This window comes from Aphelocoma coerulescens, chromosome 10 (genome assembly GCF_041296385.1).
Source record: "Aphelocoma coerulescens isolate FSJ_1873_10779 chromosome 10, UR_Acoe_1.0, whole genome shotgun sequence".
In the NCBI taxonomy this organism is placed as follows: Eukaryota; Metazoa; Chordata; class Aves; order Passeriformes; family Corvidae; genus Aphelocoma; species Aphelocoma coerulescens.
The window spans coordinates 21,044,450-21,068,798 of NC_091024.1; the positions used below are offsets into that span (position 1 = coordinate 21,044,450).

General features: G+C 53.7%; 1 protein-coding gene across 1 annotated transcript; it reads right to left on the bottom strand.

Annotated features, from left to right (window-relative positions):
- Positions 1–351: 351 nt before the first annotated feature.
- Positions 352–18,944, bottom strand: DUOX2 (dual oxidase 2). Its single transcript, XM_069026216.1, has 33 exons — positions 18,866–18,944; positions 18,043–18,126; positions 16,376–16,540; positions 15,563–15,750; positions 14,341–14,542; positions 13,632–13,798; positions 13,487–13,547; positions 13,269–13,365; positions 12,982–13,069; positions 12,536–12,638; positions 12,078–12,241; positions 11,451–11,617; positions 11,169–11,287; positions 10,287–10,424; positions 9,974–10,087; positions 9,167–9,369; positions 8,787–8,972; positions 8,138–8,363; positions 7,446–7,539; positions 7,064–7,239; positions 6,747–6,816; positions 6,201–6,296; positions 5,260–5,438; positions 4,225–4,455; positions 3,910–4,009; positions 3,743–3,792; positions 3,485–3,612; positions 3,126–3,279; positions 2,769–3,001; positions 2,457–2,615; positions 2,098–2,253; positions 1,845–1,973; positions 352–1,404 (listed from the first exon to the last, which is right to left on the bottom strand). The coding sequence occupies exons 1-33, from the start codon at positions 18,927–18,929 to the stop codon at positions 1,282–1,284; spliced, it is 4,614 nt and encodes a 1,537-aa protein (XP_068882317.1). The 5' UTR covers positions 18,930–18,944; the 3' UTR covers positions 352–1,281.
- Between the last annotated feature and the right edge of the window lie 5,405 nt (positions 18,945–24,349).

A 24,349-nucleotide genomic window follows, 5' to 3' on the forward strand; every position in this document is an offset into this window, starting at 1 on the left:
CCAGATGTGGCCAAGTTAATTCTGGCAGAGATGAAAGGCCCCAAGTCCATGCTGAATTTTACAGGGATGAGACATAACCCAGGGGAGTTTTCTGTAGCTGGAAGAAGTGGTCAGAATACATGTGCTCAGCACATTCCCATGCTGGGAGGAACCCCGTTGGCACAGCTGGGGATTCACTGGCCCTTGCAAGACTGTTCTTACTGGGAAATGTAGTCTTAGGGGGCTGTTTAGCATCCTGAGGGCTGGAGTTATTCCCACAGCTCAGCCTGGTTGGGCTCCTTGTCTGATCTGCTCCCTCATCAGGTCTTGCTGGGGACATTGACACTGTGGGAGCGTTGCTGGGGGCCACAGTCAGTGGGGCTGTGCCTGTAATCCCTGACCCCACCTACGTCACCAGTGCAGGGGAAACTCACTCCAACATAGCCCATTTCCCAGGGGGCTGGAGTTAATGCTCTGTGCCAGGAGCAAGGCCAGCACTGTGCCACACGTATTACAAGTCTGCAGGTGACCAAGACCCAACTACAGGAGGCAAAAAAGTGTTTTAAAACTTCAATCAGCTTTATTTAAGCTCAACCAACAGCCTGCAAAAGCAGCTGTGATGCAAAGCCAGGCATTCCTTAAACAAGCACAACTGATCCCTGATTGAAGGATGGTGACACTGCTGGAAGAAGCCAATGCAAACAAAACTAAGGCCCTATGCAAACCCAGGGAAGGCTCGGAGAGTTAACAAGCAGGCACTGAAGAGTGTGTGAGGAAAGCTGTTTCAAGAGGAGGGATAGTGGGGAGCTCTCTGGCTCCTCACCCCATCTGTTCACCACACTTGGAACAAAGTGCTGTGAATTCAGGTTGTGTGGGCACCAAGCTGTTCCCCAAAGCTGGTCAGAGACATTCCCTGAGTCCCCCAGCAGAGCACAAGCTCTGTCTTGTGGGATTAAAGTGGCAGAGCTGGTTTTAACTCAAAGAGTGAATTTTCTGGATTGGGACACACCAGCCTGACCATGGGCATGGGGCTGCAGGAATGTGTGGATGGTAGCAGGATGCCCTGGGCTCAGGAGCTCACACTGGGACCATGTGGGGCAATGCTGGGATGTCAAGGCTTTACTGGCACAGCGGTCTCAGCTCTGCGGGTCTCAGCATCCCTGCTCTCAGCTGTGGATGGCTTTCCCCTGGGGAGGGTGGTGGGTGGGGGCCTGGGACCGTGGCCACCTGAAGCATCACTGCTAGGTGCTGGGGTGTAACAATGCGGGCTGCAGCCAGAGGGTGCAACAGTGTGGGGTAGGGTCAGAAATTCTCATAGTGATGTGCAAAGTAGGTCTGGTCTTTCTTGTTCATCTGCCGGCAAGCCTGTTCCACGCTCTTGGTCATCCCGGGCGGGCCACAACTGAACACCCCGATCTTCTGCACCTGGAAAAGGAGGGAGCCAAAGGGGTCAGACTGCAGCACCAGTTCTCCCCACAGTCCAGCCCCCCTTGATCCCCTGCTCTCTGACAGCTTGGGGCATGGATGCTGACTGAGCAGTCTGTCTCAGTCTCCAGAGGCTTTTGGAGAGGTTGTCACCTCCCCATGGATATGCCAGGGCCGTGGAGGAAGGATGGGAGCCCTCCAGCTCTGATCACTGGTTGCAGCTGGGGTCCTGCAAAAGCAGGGGGTGTTTAGCTGGTACGGGGCACTGCTGACTCTTGCAGCTCAGCCTGGCACCAGAGGGAAAGCAGGATTCATTCCCCTTCTGGCCTGTTCTTGGTGCAGATGCCACTGAGGTCTCCAGGACCTTGGGGACAGGCTGGGACCAGTCCTCCACACTGGCCAGTGGGTGCACCTCCTCCTGTTCCCAGCTGGACACTGACCTCAGGGTGCACCTCCTGCAGCGAGCTGAAAAAGGGTACAAAGGGAGGGCGCCCAAAGTGGGTGATGGAGCGCAGCCCTGTGAACAGGCTCTTGTTTAGCACCTTCTGGAAATGCCGTTCACAGATGTACTGAAAGAGAGATTGGTGCACGTCAGATGGCCCCGCACAGCCCAACGTGGCCCTGCACAGCCTGGCATGGCATGGCATGGCATGGCACGGCCTGGCATCCTTCCCATTGGATGTCCAGGCTCACCAGCATGGTGGTGCGCAGATCGAACTTCTCGGCCAGCTGTGTGATGTAGATGTGCACCGAGACCAAGCTGTTCTTGTCTAACTCTTCCACCTCCCGGATGATGTCCGTCAGCCACTCAAACTGCCGCTGGGTGCGTGTCACCCAGATGAAGTAGATCTGTGGCACATTGGGATGAGGCTCAGAGTGGGGCCAGCATCCTTATGAATGTCCATGGACTCCACAGAGGATTTTACCCCCAAAGAGGCCAGCAGCAGCAGGAGGGATCTCAGAATCACAGAATCAATTAGGTTGGAAAAGATCCCTGAGATCATCAAGTCCAACCTCTCAGGGGGGCTCATCTTTCAGATACTTTCTCTTACCTTCTTACACAGCAGCTTGGAGTTTATGGATGACTTGAAGACCAGGTCCTTGAGAATGGATGCGAAGGGTGTCACCCCGATGCCTCCTCCCACCAACACCGACACCTCAAACTTGTTCCACTCCTGGTGGCCCTCTCCGAAGGGCCCGTCCAGGTAGAGCTGGAAGGGAGTCAGCCGTTAGCAGAAGTCTCTGCTTGCCAAGGTCCTGGCTGCCCTCAGGACTGGAGAAGAGCCTCAGGCTTGGCACAACCCATTGCTGAGATGCTCTTGGGCTCAGATGTCCCCGTGGTTGAGATCCTGTTCCGGGCTCACCTTGGGCAGTGTGCCGAGGAGGCCCAGGTTCTCAGGAGAGTAGAGCTCCCGCAGACGGGTGGTCCAGGGCCCCACGGCGCGGATGTGCAGGCTCAGCGTGTCGTCGTGCGGCGCCGAGGTCAGCGTGAAGGGGTGGTACTCGGTGGTGCCCAGGGCCACGCAGGCAATGCGCACCCACTGCCCGGACTTGTAGTCAAAGTCCTGTGGCCGCTGGAACTGCAGGTGGGTGACACCTGTGGGGAGATGGGGAAGGTGGAGCTGTTGAGGAGTTGATGTTCCTGCATTGCTGCAGCCCCTGATGCTCTTGCAGGGAGCCTGGGCTGGGCTGCTGCTGTGTGGCCAGGGATGTTGTGGTACCTGAGGGCAGGAGCTCAGCTTTCACCACACTGATCTCCACCTTCTTCCTGCTCAGGCTGTACAGCTTGTCTGCACTGTAGATAAGAGCCGGGATGATGAAGTAGATATAGAAACGGGGCTGCTGGATCAGAGCGTAGCTGCCATGGATGATGACCTGGGCAGGGAGCAGAACCCTTTAGCAAGGTGATCGTCACCCCAGGGATGATTTGGTGTAAGCTCAACAGCATGGGGAGCCAGGACTGGGGCCACCATCTCCCTTGGGACCACCCCAGCTATTCCATCTCATCAGCTGCACTGACTTGACCTACAGGTGTGCAGTGCATTGGCACACTCCCTCTCTTCCAGCCCAAATCCTTTACCAGGATGTAGAGCAGCACATAGAGGTGGTGAGTGATCCAAAAGCCCTGGAAGCTGACGCGTCGGAAGTGGTGGGTGGCAAACACGTACATCACAGCAAGGACCATGAGAAGCAGCACTCCTGTCATGCCTGTGAGAGGAAGAGTGGGGAGGCCCTGTGGGCAGGAACAGGGCAGCCCCACAGGGGCTCTACCTGGGCTGGGCAGAGGGCTGTCCATCCTGGGCACAGGTGTGCAGGTCTGTCTGTTAGGTGTTCTCACCTGGAATAGTCTGGAAGAACCACCAGTAATACTTCTGTGGGAGCTGTGACCTGGAGAAAGACAAGAGATTGCGCTGCAGAGTGACCAGAATGAAGTAATGGTTTCCATTTTCATTTCTGTCCATGCCCAGGACACCTGGTCTGGACTCTGCTTTAAATTCCACCTACCCATCATTTGTAAAGACACTGGAGAAGAGGCAGGACAGCACACTGAGAGGTGTGACTGAGAAGATGTAGACGTTCACTACGTGGCCTGCAGTGTGAAGCACTGTAAGAGACAAAAACACAGAGAAAGCATCTCTTGATGTGGATGGAGATGTGTCAGACTCTGCTGATGTCCCCAGGGACCCAGAGATGCCTCCTCTTCTGCAGTGCAAGGCATCTATGTCTCTGCAAAGTTTTTAGGCTTCTGCCTGGTCCTGCCATGGTGTGATGAGCTGGTCCTCTGCTTGTGGGTGGCACATCCCCCAGCAGCCCACCCACCTGAGAAAATCAGGGCTGCCATGGCAATCCAGCGGTGGAAGTCGACGGCGGCATCAAAGGGGATGTAGTGATTGAGGAAGGTCTCCCGCAGGACGGTGATGAGGTTGCGGCACATGGTAAGCAGGATGTAGGAGTACATGAAGGAGATGGAGGCAGCTGCTCCCCGGGAGATGATGATCCCCACGAAGGTGGTCTGTGCAATTCCAGTGCTGGGGGATGCAAAGGCGTAGTCTGGGGGGAGAGAGTGGAAGGGGTCACGTGCCTGGTGCTGAGGGCCATGAGCCTTCCTGCAACAAGGGGACGGCCACCCGTGTGACTCCACCAAAAAGAGGACACCAGGAATGGGTTTGTGTGGGGAAAGGGGCACAACGACCCAGAACTGCTGGGTGACAGGGTGACCTTGGAGATCCAGGGAGGGGAATGTCCAACAGGAAATCTGCACCTTGGGACTGTGGCCTCAGCTGGAGAATCCAATATAAGAGGTGTCCATAAACTGGAACGAGTCCAGTGGAGACCACTAGGATGGGTGGGAGCTGGGTGACATCATGTAAGGGAAAGGCTGAGGGAAATGGGCTTGTTCAGGCTGGAGGAGATGGGTCAGGAAAGCTGGCTGTCTGCAGCATTACATGGAGGAACAGAGCAAGTCTTTCTCAGGGATGCACAATGGAAGGATGTGAGGCAGGAGCACAAATTTCACTGTAGAAAATTCAGGTTTGATGTAAAATAAAAGGTCTCCACAGGGAGGATGGTCAAAAACTAGCAGAGGCCCAGCAAAGTGGTGAAATCACCAGCCTTGGAACTCTTCACACCTTCTCTAGACAAGGCCTTCAGCAGTCTCATTCAGCTTTGGAAAAGGGTTTGCTCTGAGCAGGGACCTAGACCAGGCCCTTCCAGAGATCCCTTCCAACCTCAGTGATCCCTTGGTCACTCTAGGGGAAGACTGACACTGTTGCCCAAAGCTGTGCTGGACAACTCCCCATGGTGCCCCAGGCAGCCCCAGCTTTGAGCCCACAGTGGGGCTGGGTGGGCACTCACAGTAGGCTCTCTCTGCGAAGACGCCGGCGGTGACGGCGGAGAAGAGGACGACGCAGACGATGTGGCGCCGGTAATTCTCAACGAAGCGCTTGAACTCCTGGATCTTTTGCTGAACTCTGTTCCTCTCGTACTTCTTCCGTTGTGCTTCTGTGTACAGACGCAGCTGGTACTGGTTTGCCCTGGCAAATACAGGAGTGCTGGTGTCACCGCGAGGTTTTCCCGGCAAGGAATGGCTCAGGGCCCAAGCTTGGGTTTCCTCCCACAGCACCATGATCTCCCCTGAACATCAGTGACAGGGGTGGCCTGCAGAGCACACCATGAGAGAGTGATCTCAGGTCAGCCTGCTCTACAATGCCTTCAAAAGCTGATAACAAAGGTGGAGAGAGTGACTCACAAATGAAAGTGTAGATAAGAATTGTAAAAGAAAATTTCATAATAATATTCAACTGTCAAAAATTATCCCACAAAGGGGGAATTTCCTTAATTGGTGCAATTACAGCAAACCAAGATATTCTGGCCGTCAATAACAACAGCTGAGCTACTTCCTTGAAGAAATACTTGCTTCTGCCCTAGCAGGGAGGACCAAATTCTCTCCTGCAGCTCTTGTAGGCAGCCCAGGTGAACCAGCAGCATCCCAAGGGGCAGAGGAGCACAGGCAGGAACTGTCAGACAAGACCCCTCTCTAAAAACCACTATCCCAGCCTCTGGAGTTGGCCACTTCATTTGTTTGTTTTTTTTTTTTTTGTAGAGGTACATCACCCAGACCCAGATACGGCACTGTCCTGCCAAGATGGGACTGTTTCTGTAGTTCCTTGGCCAATGAGTGCCTCCTGGGAGTAGTGTCATTTGACTGGAGGACTACCCAGTCTGACATGGAGATGTGAGAAACAGCAAACAGGCTGAGCCCAAGCCCCAGAGACACAGCCAGTGAGGGGACTCACTTTCTTCCTGGTCTCTTCCTCAGTTCTTGGCCTTTTCGCTCCGTGTGGTGACTCACAGTGTCCAGATTTGAGTCTTTCTTCTCCTCTGAGATGGTTCTGTGGAAATAGAGCTGTGTCTAGCCCAAAGCTCTATTTGCCAGAAGTGCTTGCCAAAATCTTCCCCTTTTCTCCACTTCCTGTCTCGAGCTCAGCTGGGAATGTGTCCAGCTTTTTCCCACAAGCCTGCTTGCATTAACTTTAATTGCACATGGTCTGGATTCAGTCCAAGATAACCCCTCCCTCTGACAAGCAAGGCAGGACTCCCATCTCCACACAGAGGATGCAACAGGGCTCTACAGGAGGCAATTCCTCCCCTCTGGCTGTGCCTGGGGAGGAGGATGGCAGCCCCACTGCAGCACCCAGTGCGCACCTCCCACCCCTTCCCCAGCGCTGGGAGTTTCAACATCTGGTGGGAGCAACTGTTGGAAGGCCTGGGGTGAAGGATAGATGTGAGCCAGGGCAGAAAGAGAAGGAATAGCAACAGTGACACTAAGGAAGGGACCTTACCCTTTTGGCTCTTTCTTTTTTATGAAGGAGACACAATTTTGCAGATTTTGCTTGAACACTTCAGGGACACCTTTGAGGAGACAAAAGGACAAATAGCCATTCAGAAGGTGCAAGACAAAGGTTAGGAATCTCCTGTGGGCAGGGAAAAGCTCAGAACTGGCCCAAACATGTCACACATGAAGTAACAGCTGATGCCCCATTACTGCAGTTGGGTTGGGGGAGATGGATGAGCCAGGATTTGAGAGTTCCATATTGGGTGCTGCCCCTGCCTCCAGCCTTGCAGGGCCAGGGGCGTCCCAGTGCTCGTGCCCACTGACCTTTGACACAGAGCTGGGTGAGCCGAAGCTCGCTGTCGTGGTCCCGCAGCATGTAATGGAAATTCTCCCATGTCAGCTCATCCCTGTCCTGAAACCCCGAGGCCCGAAACATGGACTCGGTCACCTGCTCTGCCTGTTCTCTTGACAGGCAGTTGTTGGAGATCTCGATGAAGGACCTGGAGAAGGCAAGATGGGAACACCAGCTGAGTCCCTCAAATAACACAGGGCAGAGTCCCAGACCAGTTTCACGGGAGAAATGGGCTCTTGGTTGCAAGTGTTGAGCCCATGGTCTTCATGGGGCCTGAAGCACAGAAACTGGGAGCTGCTTCTGAAGACATGCCTATAAACATTGTGAAACATTAGGAGAGAGGAGGAAGAGTACCTGAGCATCCTCAGAAACTCCTCCTTGGAGAGGAACCCATTCTCATCAATGTCATACATCCTGAACATCACCTTGGATTTCTCCTCTGGGGACCCTGTGGGGAGGGAGAGAGGCAAAGTAAGAACAAGATCCTATTTTCATCAACAAAGATGTTTTCAATATGTCATTTTTGAATGTCTGGACCTACAGCAGTGAAGCCTCACTTTCTGCAATTTCTCAAGTGCAAGGTGAAATATTGATCACATATTCTTTCTTGCACATTATTTTTCAAAGACAAGGTGTGCTTTTGCACAGCAATGATTTCTCTGGGAGTTGTTTTGATTGAATCTGGCATTCAACACCTCCACCTATGAATCCACCTTTTCAGGGGTCATTTAGGGAGAATCAGATATCAGACACGGTTGCTATGATCTCTCAAGTACAGGATGCACAGCCCTTTCAGGAGACAGGGCAGACATGTCTGTGGTGCTGGCAGACAGCTCCCCTTGTGAGCCATCTTCCAGAAAACACAATTACATTGTCATGCCCATAACTCAAGCTGAAGCTGTCCTGAGTGAAGGGAATTTAAATCTGTAGCAGGTTTAAATGCCTATAGGTTGATCTGCTGGGTGAATCTTGTCCTCCACTTTGACAGAGCCTAGAAATGGGACCAAGGGCAGCAGATGGAGGCATTAACCAGCTCCAGCTCCCACCTTTCATGAAGACCACCAAGATGTCCAGGAATTCCCGGAAGGAGATGTAGCCATTGCCGTCTTTGTCAGCCAGGGAGAACATGGACTCCACAAACATGGAGTGGTCTTTGAGCCCCAGGGCTTCAGCAAACTCAGCCCTGGTCAGCTCACATGTTAGAGCCTCCCTTGCCTTCTGTGAAGATTCAAGGTTGAGCTCCCCGGCATCGGATCTGTCAATTTCCAGCACCTGCAGGTTGTGTCCCACAAAAGAAATCCTGTGAGTGATGGCAGAGCAGAAGGCTGGTGTTTCCTTTCTGACCTATTGCACAAGGACTGGTGGCTCCCTGGCACAAAACTCGTGGCAGATACCATGGGGAAAGTCCCGTGTCTTTCCTACACGGTGTGACTTTTCACACTCCACACGACTGACCACTCTGGAGACTGATACACCACCCAAAAGTCTCTTTGCCACTTTAGGCACTTGTATCACTGCAGCAGATCTCCCTTTGTCTTCTGCAAAGGAAAATGTCCCTCAGACCTGGAAGTATTGGCAGCTTCCTTGTGTGTGGCTTACCAGCTCTTAGAGAGAGCACCAGCCCCAACTTTCTTTGCTTAATCAATACAGAAATACCTTCCCCCACGCATCAGGGCTTGCTACACCTCTACACACCTGAGCAAACAGGTGCCTGAAGAAAGTCTCCAGAATTTGTTTTCTCTGCTCCTGGGTGACTGCCCGTTTCATCAGGCTCTGCTCCTTCATCTCAGACACATGCAGGTCAAATCTGCTCTCCTTCAAATAGTCTCCTAGCTTCCCAATGAAGATGGTCCTCTCAGCCTCCTCACTGAAGAGCAGCACCTGCAAAGGACCCACCAACTGGCCGTGATCATCAGAGGCTCAGCTCCATGGTATTTGCTGGACCTGGTGGTTCTCAGGAGGCCACAACCTCCCTTCAAGGCCTTACACTGCTCCCAGTGCCCCCAGCTGAGTGGTGCAGAGGACTGTGGAGGGTCCAGAAGAAGGTGTCATACCCCATGCACCATGGTACTTACCAGGTCATAGTCCTTGGGGCTCTTCAGGAGCAGAGCTTTGTTCCCTTTGTTGTTGGAGAGGATCACCTCCACTCTTTGGTGGGCTTTCAGGTTGATGCTCCGGAGCACAGACCCTCTGCTATCCAGCACTTTGAGCACTTTGTCAGCTTGGAGCTGAATGTAGACAGGAGAGCTGTCTGTCTTGGGCCCATGCCACTCCAAGGCTGGTGGGAGAGAGCACAGGACTCAGCTGGAAAGGCTCCTACTAATCCCAGAACCTCCTTCAAGAGGCAGTTTGGGAGTGATTTCATAACCAGGCTCATCTTAAAGGAATAATGATGATCTCCTAAGTGCAGAGCTCAAGCACATGGACACAGGAGGAGTACAGACTGTGGAGCAGGGAGGAAGGATTTTTCCAGTGTGCAGAGCAAGGAGATACAGTCCCTCTCCTGGATCTACTGGTGAAATTGCTCTACACAGGTTTCCTTCAGGCATGGTGTGATCTGGGGAGGACTGGAATTAGAGTGGCATAGGATAACTCAGGTTGGAAGGGACTCAGGCTGGAAGGGTATCTTGCCCAACCTCCTGCCCAAAGCAGGATCAGCCACAAGTCAGTCTGCTCAATGTTTTATCGGGTCAAGTCTTGGATAGGATGGGCTACCAACCTCTCTGGGCTCCCTGTTCCACTGCTTGACTATGCTCCTGGGGAAACAGTTCCTCCTTACATCCCATCTGGGTATAAGCCCCAGGCCCAGCCCTGCCTCAGTGTGTGCCCTGACTGCAGCAGCACCACCAGGTGCCACCGCAGGGTTGAAAGTGCCCCCTCACCGTGTATGGCCTCGCTGGACACCTCCCTGCGCACGCTGGTGCCCTGCTTCCTCTGCAGCTTCTTGAAATCTCTCTTGCGGAAAGCAGCAACAACCCAGGCAACGAACAGAGTCACTGGGGACACACGGGAGAAGGAGGCATGAGAGGTCACAAAGCTCCTTCCCACTTTCGGCTCCCTCCTGGTGCCCAAGGACCTCAGGAGTGACCGTGACTCCGCAGCTCCTGCTGGGAGGTGCTTTGTCCATGGGCACCCAGCCCCTTTCTCTGGTGGAGAGGTGAAAGAGGAGAAGGGTTAAGAAACAGAGTGACAAACCCAGGGGCAGACAGCAGAGGACAACAATGATGATCCCAAAGCCTGCGCCGCTGCCTGCAAAGTAGTCCAGCACCATCATGGGCGTGCAGTTGGCCAGGTGTTGAGCTGTCAGCTGCTGGGGCTGGGGGCATGGGTCCCCTGCAAGGGGGAAACAAGCTGTGAGTGTCATTGACCTTGTACCCAGCTCACCTGCATCGCCCCTAGGAACTTCTGCATTAAGATGTTGATAGGGTTTGTGGCTGAGTGACTCAGGGAGCACTGCAAAATTGGGGTGCTTGAGTCAAACTCCAGATCTTGGAGACAGCCTTTGGGTTTGGGTTCAACCTTTGCCTGCCACAGCAAACCAAGCACAGAACTGGACTCTAGTGCTCTGGAGCCCATCTCCTGATGGGATGGGCTGGCCAAGGGGCACCCTGAGCCACAGCAAACTGGGGCTCAGAGCCTCTGCTCATCTGGATGCTGCAAATCCAGGGAGACCTCCTGGTGTGATTACAAGGAATACACGCCAAGGGAACAAGGGCTGGAACGTGACCCAGATGAAATGCTTACAGTAAATGGAAAGAGTGTGGCAAGATTCCAAGAGGAAAAGGCATATTGCCAAGCACAGTAGTAGGGATTTTCCCCTTGGGATCATGCCTGCACTTCAGCTCTCTTTCAACACCTGCATCATGCATCAACGTCTTGCTCACAAGCAACCCTTGCATTTTGTGCCCATTTTGCTGGTTTAGGGTCATAGCAAGTGTGAGGCTTGAGAAACTCCAAACCTGATGTGTTCCCTGCGTCACTGAGTCGCTGGCTCTGTCACTGGGATGACTCTGCTTTTCTTGCTGCCTTGCTGCAGCCATTCCCTCCCTGCTCCCTCCCATTGCACGGTGCACTCACCCTCTGTCCAGACGAACACGTGGGGCTGGAGGTCTGTGGATTTGGCGTAGGTGACAGCAGTCAGGACACTGTGAAAGGTGGTGTTACGGATCTCCCTGATTTCCTCCTCCGTGAACAGCCTGAGGAAAAGGACGTGGAGACAAGTGGTGGCCCCAGGTGTCACTGACCAGCAACAGGAGGGAACTGAGGAAGCTGGAGGATGCTTTTTCCTCCAGCCCCAGTTTCCATGTGTTACTGGGGTTTGGTAGCTGCTCAGCTACCAGATAGGGACAAGGCCATTACCCATTCTTGGTGTTTTCGAACCAAAACCTGTCGCTATCACGCAGGCGCACAAACTGGTCCAAGATGATGGTAGAGAAGAGGGAGCCATCAGCCTCCAGCATGCCTCCAGGGAGCAGCTCCAGCCCAGCCATGTTGTTGGCATACAGGGCAGCGACGTTCTGCAGGACCTGGTGAGAAACCCCCACCACATGTGAGGGAATTCTGCCAGGGCATCAGAAAGTCCTGGCAAGCCTTAGGAGGTGTAAGGAATGTGCATTTCCCAGGCATCACACACTTCTGTGGGCTGGGAGGATGCTGAGCCTCACAATGCCTCAAGCTCATGACTTGAACTCCAGCGACTGAGCATTGCTCCCAGAGCATCTCAGCTTCAGGAGGAGCAGAGTGCCTGGGGGCACAGGAGTTTAGCACTGGGGCAGGATGGTTTATTCATGCCGTGTAATTACACAGTTACCCCAATGCAAGAATGAAAATTACACAGCTACCCCCCTGCAGGCATGAAAATCAGCCAGGGCAGGACATGCACGGATCTCCCTCTTCCTATGATGCTGCAGAATTCAGTTCCTGCCTGGAATGTCCCATCATCCTTTGGCCCACATACATTCCTTGCCCAGACCAATTCACTGTTACCTGTGGCTCCAGGTGTGAGGCAAGGTTTGACCAGTTTTGGAGAGGTTTCAACCCAAATCGCTCCCGGACTTGGTTATAGGTTGGCAGGCCAAGGTCTCGCCCTCGCTGAACCCAGCTGGCCACGTAGTCGGTGCGGGAGTATTTCAGGGGCCCATACCAGTAATCTGTGGGTGGATTTGAAGCCATGGTGATGGCAAGGCAGAGCCAGAGGAGCTGCTCCAACCACCACAGCTGCTGGCCCGGCCTTGTCCTCTGCCATGGGCTGTGCCAAACATGGAGATACCTCCATGGCCTTGCCAGAATGGTCCCATGGACAATGCACCTCCATTAACAAGGCTGAAGCTGAAGCATGTGGTTGGGTGCTGCTGGAGGAGGCAATGGGCCCTGCCTCCCCAGCTTGGCCCCGGCACAGCCTCAGGCGTAGGGGTCCCCCCCTAAGGCACAGCTGCAGTACAGACCTCGAAGATCTTCCACCACAACATTGTCCTCCCGCTCTGCAATCTGTGAGCTCATCCCCAGCAGGAGGTTGTCCACATCTTCTGCCTGCTGCAGCCCAGGCCTCTGAGAGGTATGGGAAGAGCAAGTGATTCCTCTTGCATGAGGGAGTAGCCCCACAACCCTGAACTGGTGCCCCCAGGGGTGCAGACCCATAGTTCAGGGGAATCAGGGACTTCTTCCAGGCTCATTTTCTCCACATCAGCTCAGCCTTGAGGTCTGAGCCTGACACAGCTGAAGGTTGGGGATGCTGGATGGGGAGGATCTCTCACCCCTTGTCTGGCTGTCATACTCTGCACCTAATTTCCCTTTCAGACCCCTGTGAGGTCCCCCACAACACAGAGCAAGACATGAGGCCCCCTGGCCAGCCTGCCACATCCTCAGGACCCCCCTGCTCCCTCCCCTGTACCTCTCTGCTCCAGTAGCTGTTGCAGAGCCGCACTGCTGGGAACGAGCCACTGGAGACAGACACGTTCTGGAACCGGCACTTGGTGTCTCTGGAACAACAGAGAAGAACTGGACCCTCCCAGGGCTGCCTGGAGCTGACAGGGCTTGGCTGTCTCAGCCAAGGGCAGGACATAGGGAAGGGACAGAGACCATCCCAACAAAGACCATTCCCAGCCACCAACCCAGCTCGGGTATTCCCTCCCCTGACACAGGCACTGCAGTCCCATAATCCTGCCGGGCTGCTCCTACCTCTTGTAAACACCTGGAGGCACCATGGTGGCCAGGAATTGCCCCGCAGCCGCCACGAACTCTGGAGAGAGGCTGGGGTCCAGGTGCTGCTGGTAACCTGTGGGGCAGCAGCCAAGCTGGAGGGAAAAGGGGCCAAGCTCCCTCTCCCTCCCCACCCACCAGCTCCCCTGGTCCCCCTATCCCTGCTTCCAATACTCCTTTGTCTGCCTACCCCTTACCTTGGTACTCCGGGACCTGTGTGCCCAGCAGGGTTGGCAGCCACTCATACAGAACAATGCTCTAGGGAAGAGGGAAGCTGGGTCAGGGCCAGAGCCATGCAGGATGTTGGGGGTCCCAGCAGAGCTGGGGGGTCCCGTCCCTCACCTGGAAAGTGGCGATGACTCTCTTGCGAGCGTGCTGGAAGAGATCCTCATCGGACCAGGCAGGATGCTTCTGGGCCAGTGCTTTGGCCAGCTGGTTGTGGTACCGAAACCAGGCGATGCTCTCAGCCTGCAGGAAGGGGTTCTCGTTCCCCCAGGCACTCCCCAGGTCTGCAAGAGCCACTATGACCATCAGCAGGGGATGTCACCACTGGGTCTAGCTGTGCCCATGGCTGGAGGAGCACACCTAGCCCTGTGGATGCAGCCCAGTGTCCCCTTGCCCCCTTGCCCTTCCTTCCTCCCCAGGCAGACCAGCAACCTGAGCAAGTGAGAAGCAGCACGGGGCCCCCAGCATGGATGAAGGGTTGGGCAGGTGAGGAATTCAAAGCAAGCTGAGCGAGCTTGTATCAGCAGCAGCCCTTTTCCCCAGAGGAGTTCACCTGGGATCAGAGCTGGTCTCTGACATTGCCTCCTGGGCACGTGGCCTCTGGAGTTTCTGGTGTGTCCTTGCTGGGATGTCTTCACTGGGGCTCAAATCTTCCTCCCCCTGGGGAAATTGCTGCTCTCCCACAGCCTCCTGACCCATGTGTCCTGCCTCCCTGCATCTCCTGCCCTTTCCCTTTCCTGGGGACCCCTCTGGGCTCAGCTCCAGGGACCTCCTTCTCCCCCTGCTCCCAATCAGGGATGGAAAGCTATTTAAATGCCACCATTACCGTAGATCCCTTGGGGACCACCCTGTCCCGTGGATGGATCCAGTGCCTTCCACATGGGAACCTTCCCGTCCGTCTGCCTCGGGAGGCTCCTGTTGGGCCCCGATGCCAGCTGTCCCCCCGAGAAGCTCCTCAGGGCATCGCTCCAGGAGTGCAAGGAGCCGTAGATGGAGCTGCCGTCCAGCCAGCCTGTCACCTCGTTGGTCTAGGGCAGGCACAGGGAATAGGCATTAAGAGGTGCCAGGATTTCCCTGGAAAGGTGTAAAAAAGAGGTCTGGAAAGCCCTAGTCTGTCTCTGGTTCTTGCAAAGCAGCCTGTTTTAACCCTGTTTTAAGAGCTCTCGGGAAGCAGACAAATACACAGACAATCTCTGTGCAAACTTTGGGAATTAGTGCCAGGCAGAGAAAAAGACCAGGTCCAGGCTTTTCAAAAGTACATTTGGGGTTGTTTTTTCCCCAATTACTTTGACTATGGCCAGAAGCAGACATCTATGAGTCCCTATGTAGGCTGGAAGGAGACAAAACCCATCTCTTGGGAAACTGGGAACACCAGAGCTGACCTCGCAGCAGGAAGTCCTGCTGTCCTGGCAGCATGTTGAGTATACCCCCTGCCAAATATTTGCATGGAAACATCCTTTTCATTCTGAAAACATGCTGGAGCTTCCATTTTTTAAAGCTTTTAAATGCTGATAAAAACATGACTTTATAAACTGGTCTCTTCAGGATTGGTCACGTGAAAGGTTCAGGGGGGTATTTCACTTTGGTGAGTTTGGCTGGGAAGATCTCCAGCATGAAAGGAATCTGGGGAACACAAGCAGAACAGCAAAATCCAGAGAAATTGGGGGAAAACCTGGATTTATTTTCCAAAATGACTGAAATTCAGGGAAGCATTACAACTTTATGGTAGCGCCAGCTCAGCTTTGTGATACATTATTAAAGATAGAGCTTGGTGCCTAAAACAGTGTGCAATAATTAACTGACCTAATTACCTTTTCTTTGTCCAGGAAATTCTTTGACCTTGAGCAACCACCAGTGTTGCTCAGTGTGTAACTTGGAGGTTGACTTTGGGTTCGTTTCATTGGTTCAAACACTAGAGAGTTGCATCTTTTTAGGGAAATAGTGGTGTCTCATTTTACTTTTGCAAATTATCTTGGCTGCTACAGACCCTGATGGTGGGTGAAGAAGAATTTAGATGAAAGGGAAAGAGCAGAGGAGACCACACCTACCTGCTCCCTGGGATTGTTGGGGCTCTGCCCCGTCTCTGCTGCCCAGCGCACGCGCTGGAAGGGCAGGACCACACGTCCAGTGCCAGCAGGGTCAAACACTGGGTCTCCAGATGGGATGTAGATGTTGAGGAACTCAGCAGGGCAGCCAGGTTTCTCCGTCTCCAGGATGTCCAAGAGCACATGGAAACCTGGCAGAGACCAAAGCATGGTCAGCAGCTGCGAGGACTGTCCACCTGAAGCAGGACATCAGTGTGGGCAGCTGTAGGTGGGCTGAGGGGACCACCATGTGCAGCAAGGGTGATCAAGGCCAGGTTGAACAGCGCTTGGAGACACCTGGCCTAGTGGAAAAAGATGACCATTGAGGTCCCTTCCAACCCAAACATTCTGGGATTTTGTGATCTCCCAGAGATAGACATCTCTGGGCCTGGAGACCTAAGACCCCACTGAGCTCCTGGGAGACAGAAAAAACTGCTCCAACTTACAGCAGTTCAGCCCAGCACGGCTCTTATCGGTCCTGGCCGGTGTTTTTGCCGTGGGGCAACTCCACTGCTAAAACAAATGAGGAAGTTCCCAACAGACAAATATCAGCACTTGGGTCAGCTGGCAAAGGTCACCGAAAATCCACACAAACTCTCCTGGCTGCACAGTGATGTGGTACAGTGGTACCCAAGGCTTTGTGGGGCTGATCTCCACATGTGGGTCTGCTATGGAGGGTGAGGAGCACTCCGATGCACGGCCTTGGGTGTGTGAGAAACCAACACTTTTCCACCCAAACCACCATTTTTCCAGCCAGTGTCAGGCCCCAGGTCTTACCAAAGAAGACAGCCAGGACGGTTGTGTTCCTGCGGGAGGGCAGCCCCGAGGGTCCCCGTGCCACCGCGTTGCTGAGCTGGCGAGCGTTGGGCACGTGGGGCTCCTGCAGGGCCTGGTAGACGCCGTCTGCGTAGTTGGCTGGCAGGAGACGCAGCAGCCTGGCCCCTGCAGCGCCAAAAAACATGGAATGGGTTCTGTGGTACCCAGTGGGTGGCACAGCCATAGTGGGATACACAGATACATGTGCAGGTCCCAGAAGAGGGTCAGAGGATAGCACAGGTTCTCAGAGTGGCCAAGAACATGCAAGTTTTGGTGTCATCACCCAAAACTTGCAACACAGGGATCAGTCATCTTAAACCCAGGAGGGATCCTCCATCTTCCTCTCTTCCACTTGTCCTTCTCTCGTCTATGTGCATCCCTGTTGCCTCCTGGAGGTCAGGGGTGGTGCTCCAGTGGGTAACTGGAGCAATGCTGACGTTCCATGTTGACTGTGCAATCCTACACGCCTGTGGTGTTTGCCAGCACCGCAGGAAATAGGAGAGGAAACAGCCAGAGAGGCAGCAAGACAAGTGCAAAGATGAGAGAGAAACACCCTGACCTTGCATGCACTGCTGGTCCCAAAACTGAGAAGCCCAGAGGCAGGAGGGCATTTCTCACTGGCTTGTCACCAGTGTGGTGGGCTCCATTTGCTGGTGCTCCCCAGAGCTGGGGGAAATCCTGAATTCCTGCCTTAGTTTGTGGCTTAGTTTCCATGTGTTGGTTTCCAAAAGTTAAGGTCTGACCTGTTTGCTCTAGAAGAGGAAGACCTGATCTGCCAGGGCTGGTTTTCCCTGGCAGGCTTTGGTGTTACCAAAGGGCTGGTGACACACGTCATGTGGGAGAGCCCTTTGGACTCGGAGGAAGCTGTGCAGCTGCTGCTCCACCTTGTGCCACTGCGTTGCCAGAGCAGTGGCCAACCTGGGCTGCCAGGAATGAGGATTCGGAAACTTCAGTGTTTCAGATCCTGCCTGATCCATCCTGGCCCCTGGCTCAGGGATATCTGGAGCTGAGCCCATGGGCTGGCTGTAGGCATGAGGAAGCAGTTCACCTCTGGCAGAGGGAAATCCCGAATGCCTCTCCCAGTACCAACCAGTACACAGTATCCGCTCTGTGCAGGGCAGAAAATCAATAGGTTCAGCATTCCCAGACCATGAACTCTTCCACCTTGTGTTGAATCCTGGTTGAACTGCATGCTGATTTTGGCTAAAGATGGTTTTTTGCAGCACTGGGATCCCTGACCATCACAGAAACGCCTGCTGGAAAGAGCTGGGTCCTCCCTGCCTCGGATATTCTGAGTGATCTCAGAAAGGCACAGCTTTGCTCTGGGACAGATCCAACACCAGCATGACCTGCAGGTTGTGCCTGGGCAGCAGCTAAAGGTGGCAATGCCCGGACACGGGCTGCCTGGCCCCTCCACACTTCTCTATCAGGGCTCTCAGGTGCTTCTGGGGTCTAGAGGTTTAGCTTCAGTGGTCTGAGGGCCGTGGGAGGTGGCGTTGTCTGCTCACCTGCCTGGTTCAGGCTCAGGTCAGAAAGGTTTCTGTCTCAGCCACAAAGCAAGCCAGATGGGCAAGGGGCAGCTCGCCTCACCCCATCCCACCATTCCTGTCCCCAGGCCTGGCACTCACCCACGGAGCCATGGCTGTGGTGCAGCAGGTTGTTGTACCAGCCGTCGTAGCGCTGGACCTCCCAGGAGATGCTCTCCTGGGCTCCTGGAAGAGACAGGACCCACTTGATGAGCAGCAAGAAAAAAGCATGAAACAAGCACCACCACTAGAGAATTATATTTATATTGTGTTCTTTTCCCATATTCTTTCTGCAACTTCCCAAATATGCAGTTTTTTAGACAAGTTTTGCAGTACTTTTGAGGGACAATAGCTAAAATTAGAAATTTGTGCTTGTGATCCTGATGTGCCCAGATCAATTTGTGGCCACCACCAGTCTAATCCCAAAAGACATTCCTTTCCTCTTTCTCTCTCACTGGATCAGAAACCTCTCCTTACTTCTGACTCCTACAATGTCCACATGAGCCAAGGAAAGATCTTGGCGCTGGAGTTGTGCTCTTGTGTCAGCATCAGCCTTATTTCCTTCATGTTAATTTTGATTGCTTTTACTTTTACTTTTTGCTTTGCTAATACTAGCAAAGACTTCCAGTTCCTGCTTACAAGCTGTGTACTCATCTCAGCTGCAGTAGTGCAGTCTCTCAACCTGCACTTGGCTCCAATTTTTTCTTATCTCCTCACAAACTGCATCATAGAATCATATAATCGTAGAATTTGGGTTGGAAGGCACCATAAACACCTGGTTCCATTCACCCTGCCATGCCATTCACACCTTCCACCAGATCAAGTTGCTCTGATATGATGCCCTGTGGGTCAGAGGAAATTCCCCAGAGGGGCATCAGCTACCCAGGATCTCCCCTTGGGTTCCCTTCCCCAAAATCGCACTTACTCCCCAAGGTCCATGTCCCCACCAGAACCACAACCAAATTCAACATCGTTGCTGCAGGTTGCATCAGCCACTGGGTCCTTGGAAGCAGCGACCTGCAAATGGAGAGGAGAGGGAGGGAGCTGGAGCTGGAGGTGGAGGTGGGCTGCTCCCCGAGGCTGGAAACATGCACAGACCAAAACCTCGGCTCCTTTCTGTGGGTTCTGCTGCTGGGTAGAACCCCACTGCTGCCACCATCCATCAGCAGTGTCTCCTGAATTGGGCTGTGGGAAGTTGGCAGGGCTCATGTGAGACCCTGTCACCTTGGGAAAGTTCTGTCAGGATGTGTCAGCTGAGCTGAGAACACCTTCCTGCTGGAGCAGGAGCAGTGGCCCTGCCTCGGGGTATCCCAGTTACAGACTCACAGCTCATCATCCAGTTGTGCCTGCTCTGTTACAGAGACAGAAACAGGCACATTTCAGCTGGAAATTTTTCTGGCATTGACCCATCCAGCTGTGAACATGATGGAAAAGCCTCAGCACACGGGCAGACATCCCAAAGCATGCGAGTACTGCAGACAAGACAGCTTGATCCCCTCTGAGCTAACCTGATTGCCATCCCTCCTGACCAGCCTTTCTCATGATACTTTACCACCTCCCTTTCCACAAAAGCCCTGGATCCAGAGCAGATTTCATCACTGGGAGCTGAACCTTTAAAATCCCAGGCAACACCTGGCAGGAGAGGGATTCCCAGCCCTGAAGATTTAGAGCCACAAATGTGACAATGCCATGCATAGAAATGCCAGACCTGAATTTAACTCCAGGATGGGGCTTTCCACTAAATACAGCTCTTTGCCCCGTCTCAGTGCATATCCAAAGATCAGCACTATTTCAGAAGAGCTGTGCTGCCAAGAGATGCAGCACTGCGCAGGTTTCAGCTTTTCCTACACCACTCTGTCACGTCCAAAGTGATCCTTTTATTTTTTTTTTCATTATTTTAATTAAAACTTGAAGAAAATCTGGGTTTGGAAAGGCTTACACATTACCAGCAACTCCGCAGGTTTTATTTTGGGTTTACTGAGAGTTGCAGTGGGGATGTTTCACCTATATCTCCCAGTGGTGCAAACCACAAAGTGTGAGTTCATGTCACACTGTCTGCTTGGAAAACAAAGTGGTCTGAGACTTAAATATTATCATTTGCACTCACATTAATTACGTTCATCAATTTAAACACTCATCACCAGGCTGTGAACAGAGCATGTAAGCCGTGGTCAGTCCTTCTGCCAGAGATCCCTGTACTTTTGGTCTTTTGCATTAGAAAATAAGTTGTGTCTAAAGAAGTGACATTTCCACGCTCCTTCACCATCACAACAGCTCTTCCAGCCCACATCCTTTCCATCCCACAGCCCTGTGCTTAGCGTTATCTGGTGGATGTGAGATTTGCACCGTGCAGCTGCTGGGAACTAGAGGCTCCGTGAGCCCCATCCTGTGCAAAGAACATGAAAGTTTGGCTTCTGGTGACACATGGAGATGCCTGTGACCTCTGGCAGGAGTGGCAGAGCCCTGTCACCATCATCACATGGGACTCTCCTGCCTGAAAGCTCTCCCTGTTGAAACAGCCCCTTCCCTGAGCATCAGCAGCACTTGTGGTTGACTTGTGCACAGAGGTCCACGTGGCCTCCTGTGCTGTGGGAAGGGACACCCCAGAGGCACAGCTGGCTCAAAATGGACAGAGTTGCAACCCCCATCCAGAGTGAGGTCTGAAGGTGCCACAGAAGTGGCTCAGGAGACACAAGAGCAAAGCCAAGGCTCAAAGCACATCACCACAGCCACGGCACAGATTGTCTCCCCCTTCCCTCTGGGTCTTCTCATAGAGCTCCAGCAGAACAAGTGTTTTAAAATTCCTTCTGTCACTGAGCACACCTCCCTTTTTCTCAAGTGTGGGAATTGCTCTTGTCCCGAGCCATGAGATGAGATGCCTTTATCTCTCCGTGCCCCAGAAACCAAAATTCACTTACTGCCTTATCAATCCAAGACTGAAGGTTTTCTAGTCTGGGTCATGGCCAGTGTGATACAGTAACAGTGGTGATCTTGCAGACTGACCTTGGAAGCCCATGGTGCAGCTTGCTGAGGGAAAGCTTGCCAAGTGTGGATTATTTCCACAGCCTTGTCAAGTTTTCCAGGAATATTGCAATGATGAGCCATCCAGACTCTTCCACAGATTCCCTGTGCTACCTTTGGAAACTCATTCCCTCCTTCCACATATAGTGAAATTAAGCTTGTCATCCTTGTCTTCTCCCATCAGAGAGGATCCCTGTGCCCTGTCAAAGCCTGGAGTTTCACCCCCCTCCAAAAACTGTATGTCAGATAGTGCAAACACACAGCTTCCCACAGAGCAAGGATCTCTTGTTCCACCTGATCCCAGCAGACTTGGCTCCCCTAAAGTTAGGGCTTCAGCCTCCAAAAGTCTCCTGGGCTCTCCCCAGGGCCACAGGTCACCTGGGGTTGTGGAAAACACCATCATCCTGAGAGAGCATCAGCCCCACGGCAGAACCTAAGTGTGGTCACACAGAGGACAGCAGATCCAAGGCATTCCAGAAGCCTGGAGCCTGATCCCTACGGTCTTGTGAGTGCCAGCTAATTTCTATCTCTGGTGGGACACGCTGCCGCCTTACCCCACCCACCAGTCAGTCTTAGGATTTCAGAACAGGCTACATCTCCCCAGCCTTGGATCCCAGAGTATCCTAGACACGTGCACACCCCATGGACAATGTGCACACAGGGACGAGTGGTGTCTCCAGTTTCCCCCTAGGGCCGGGTGCCCCGGTGCCCCCGAGCACAGCAGAGACTCTGTTCCCTGGAGGAACATCAGGGGTCTGTCTCTGCCTGTCCCCGCGCAGGGACGCGCTCTGTCCCGCGCCTGCTCCCTCACCGGCAGGGATGCGCGTGGCTCCACCGCACCCTGCAGGTGAGGACACGCACGGCCCCGTCTCACCGTCCTCACACATCACCCAGAGCCCTCCAGCCCTGAGGACGGGCAGTGACACGGGGACGCGGCCCGAGCCCTTCCATCCCCCGGGCACGGCCCGATCCCAACGTGTCCCCACAGCGGGAGAAAGCGGGAGCAGCACGGGCCCCTGTCCCCTCCAGAAGTGACAACAGACCCCCCCGCCGGTAACAGCGTGCACGGCCCTGGCCACCGCGTCCCCGGGCGGGGCAGGGGGGTCACGCGCGCTCGCGGTCCCGCAGCTCCCACGCAAGCGGGAACACGCGCGGCCCCGATCCCGAGGAGCCACCCCACCCACGCAGGCAGGGACACGCGTGGCCTCGGTCCCCCAGACATCCTTCCAAGCCTGGACACGCGTGGCCCTCAAACACACCCCCAACGGGGAACGCCGGTGTCCCTGATCCCTCAGTCCCCCCGCGCAAGCAAGGACACGAGCATCCCCAGCCCTTCTGCCTCCCTTTTCTCCACGCAAGCGGGGACACGCGTGTCCCGATCCCGGTCCCAGGCAGCGAGCCGCGTGTCCCCGGTCCCCCGTGGGCGCTGCGGTGGCGGTGGCCTCACCTGCGTGCGGCGCGGCCGGAGTGCGGCGGGCGGGCGGGCGGTGCCGCGGGTTACATACGGCCCGCGCCGCCGCCGCCGCCTATAAGAGCGCAGCGGGACGGAGCCGCCCGAGCCGCCGCCTGCAGCAGCAGCAGCAGCAGGTAGGTGGTGGGGGGTGCGAGGTGTGAGGTGTGAGGGACGGGCCCCCCCCGCCGCCCGCCCCGGCCCCTCTCTTTGCGAGCGGCCCCGGCGCTGCCCGCCGCGCTCCGGGGGTCCCGGCTCGCAGGGACCGCGAGGGGAGGATGCTCCCCGTCTGGAGCTAACCCTCGGTTTCTTCTATTCCACCCTGCTACAGGGTCGGGAAAGTGCAGCGAGGTTGGCCCCTCGCCCCTCCTTCTCCACCTGCGAATTGCAGCTCTGATGATTCAGTTTCCAGGGGACAGGATTTCTCTTTTTCCTACGGAGAATACCGACCTGCAGCCCTGAGCAACCCAGCTAGGATTGATGCTGGCTCTGCCACCGGGAGTTTTTGGCCGAGCACTTAAAAAAAATCCTTTTATCTCGATTCGTTCTGGAGCAGGGGAAATGGAGTTTCTGTACGGAGAAACTTCTGGGGTTTGGGCAAACTTTCTGTCTCCTTTGTCTTTCTCTCCCCCAAGTCCAGAATATTTTAAAACATAAGATAAATTGTCTATTCCTGCTGAATTGCTGACCCTTCCTTGGAGATGTTTCCAGTCTTCCCCCCCTCCATACACTGTGGCAGAGGGAACCACAGGGGCTCTGAGGTCACAGCAATGCTTCAGTGTGGAGGATGCTTTCCAAGGTGCAACAAGTTCAGCTTCTCCTGCCATGAACTGTAGGCAAAACTTTTCCACTTGAAAGCTGCAAAAATGCCAAAGAGCTGGTCTTCTGTGAAGGGCAATCAAGGGAGAAAGATGGGCAGGCAGCAAAAGAGTTGTTTCCCTGGAAATTCTCTATAAAACAAGTCCCAGAAATTGCAAAGTGTACAGAAGTGCAGACATCCCTTGGTGTTCGTTGAAAGTTAAATTTAGATTTAACAAGGCAGCATTCTCCTTGTTATGTTCTGGTTTCTCATTTTTTAAGCTGTGAAGAGCTGCATTTTGGTGAATACGGACTTGGAAATCTTTCTTTGCTCCATTGTATCTCATAGGAAATTTGGGCAAAGATACCAGGGAGCAAGTGGAATTCAAGCCAGTAAGATTTAATCTGTCCTAGGTTAAACTGCTCATTTATTTCTGTTCTTGCAGCAGCTCTGACTGTTCTGTGGGCACTTTTGCTGGATTTCGGTAGCATTGGGAATCAGCTACAGCTCCTGCTTGCCAGGTAATCATAGCACTTGAAGGCTGCCCTTCTCTGGGTTTGGCTTTCCAAGGAAATAACCCAAAGCTCTTGCAGCAAAATAGCCCCAAAGGAGATTCGTAAGACCACATGACAGCTCTGCTAGTCTGGAGCAGAGACAAGATAAATTCAGGTCCAGATCTGTTGCAAAATCCCAGTCTCCATTAAACTCTTTGCTGTTATTAGCTGGGTTACTGGACAGAAAATTATTCTCCAATCAAATATTGCTTTATGTATTGAAAAGCAATTCAGCTGTCCAAGCAAACTGTTTTATGATAGCTGTCGTGACCCCCACTCACTTCTAGGGATTTGGGGCCATTTTTTTGTGGCTGAATTGCTCTGGGTTGGATCTTACCTAAAAATATGAGTAATACTGTTCTCGGAAAAAGAGAATAAAATCACCTCCTCCGTACAGGGAGAGAATAAAACGCTGTTTGGTCATGAATCAAATCAGCTCTGGCATTGCCTGGCTTTAGCAACCTTGCCGGGGTGGTTACATGCAGAGAGGCTATTAAATCAGCAAAACAGGAGGACTAAGCATGTTATCAATTTTATTAGAAAAGATCCAACTCAGGCGCAGGAAGAAGGTGTGTAATTGCTGGA

Bases quoted from the DNA above. Each gene is read 5' to 3' on its own strand.
- DUOX2 (XM_069026216.1), bottom strand. From the start codon at position 18,929: ATGCAACCTGCAGCAACGATGTTGAATTTGGTTGTGGTTCTGGTGGGG. The intron at 13,548-13,631 runs GTGAGGGACGGG...CCTCTTCCCTAG, and splicing joins GAGTCATCGCCACTTTCCAG to AGCATTGTTCTGTATGAGTG. The intron at 4,456-5,259 runs GTGAGTGCCCAC...CTCTCCCCCCAG, and splicing joins CTTCGCAGAGAGAGCCTACT to ACTACGCCTTTGCATCCCCC.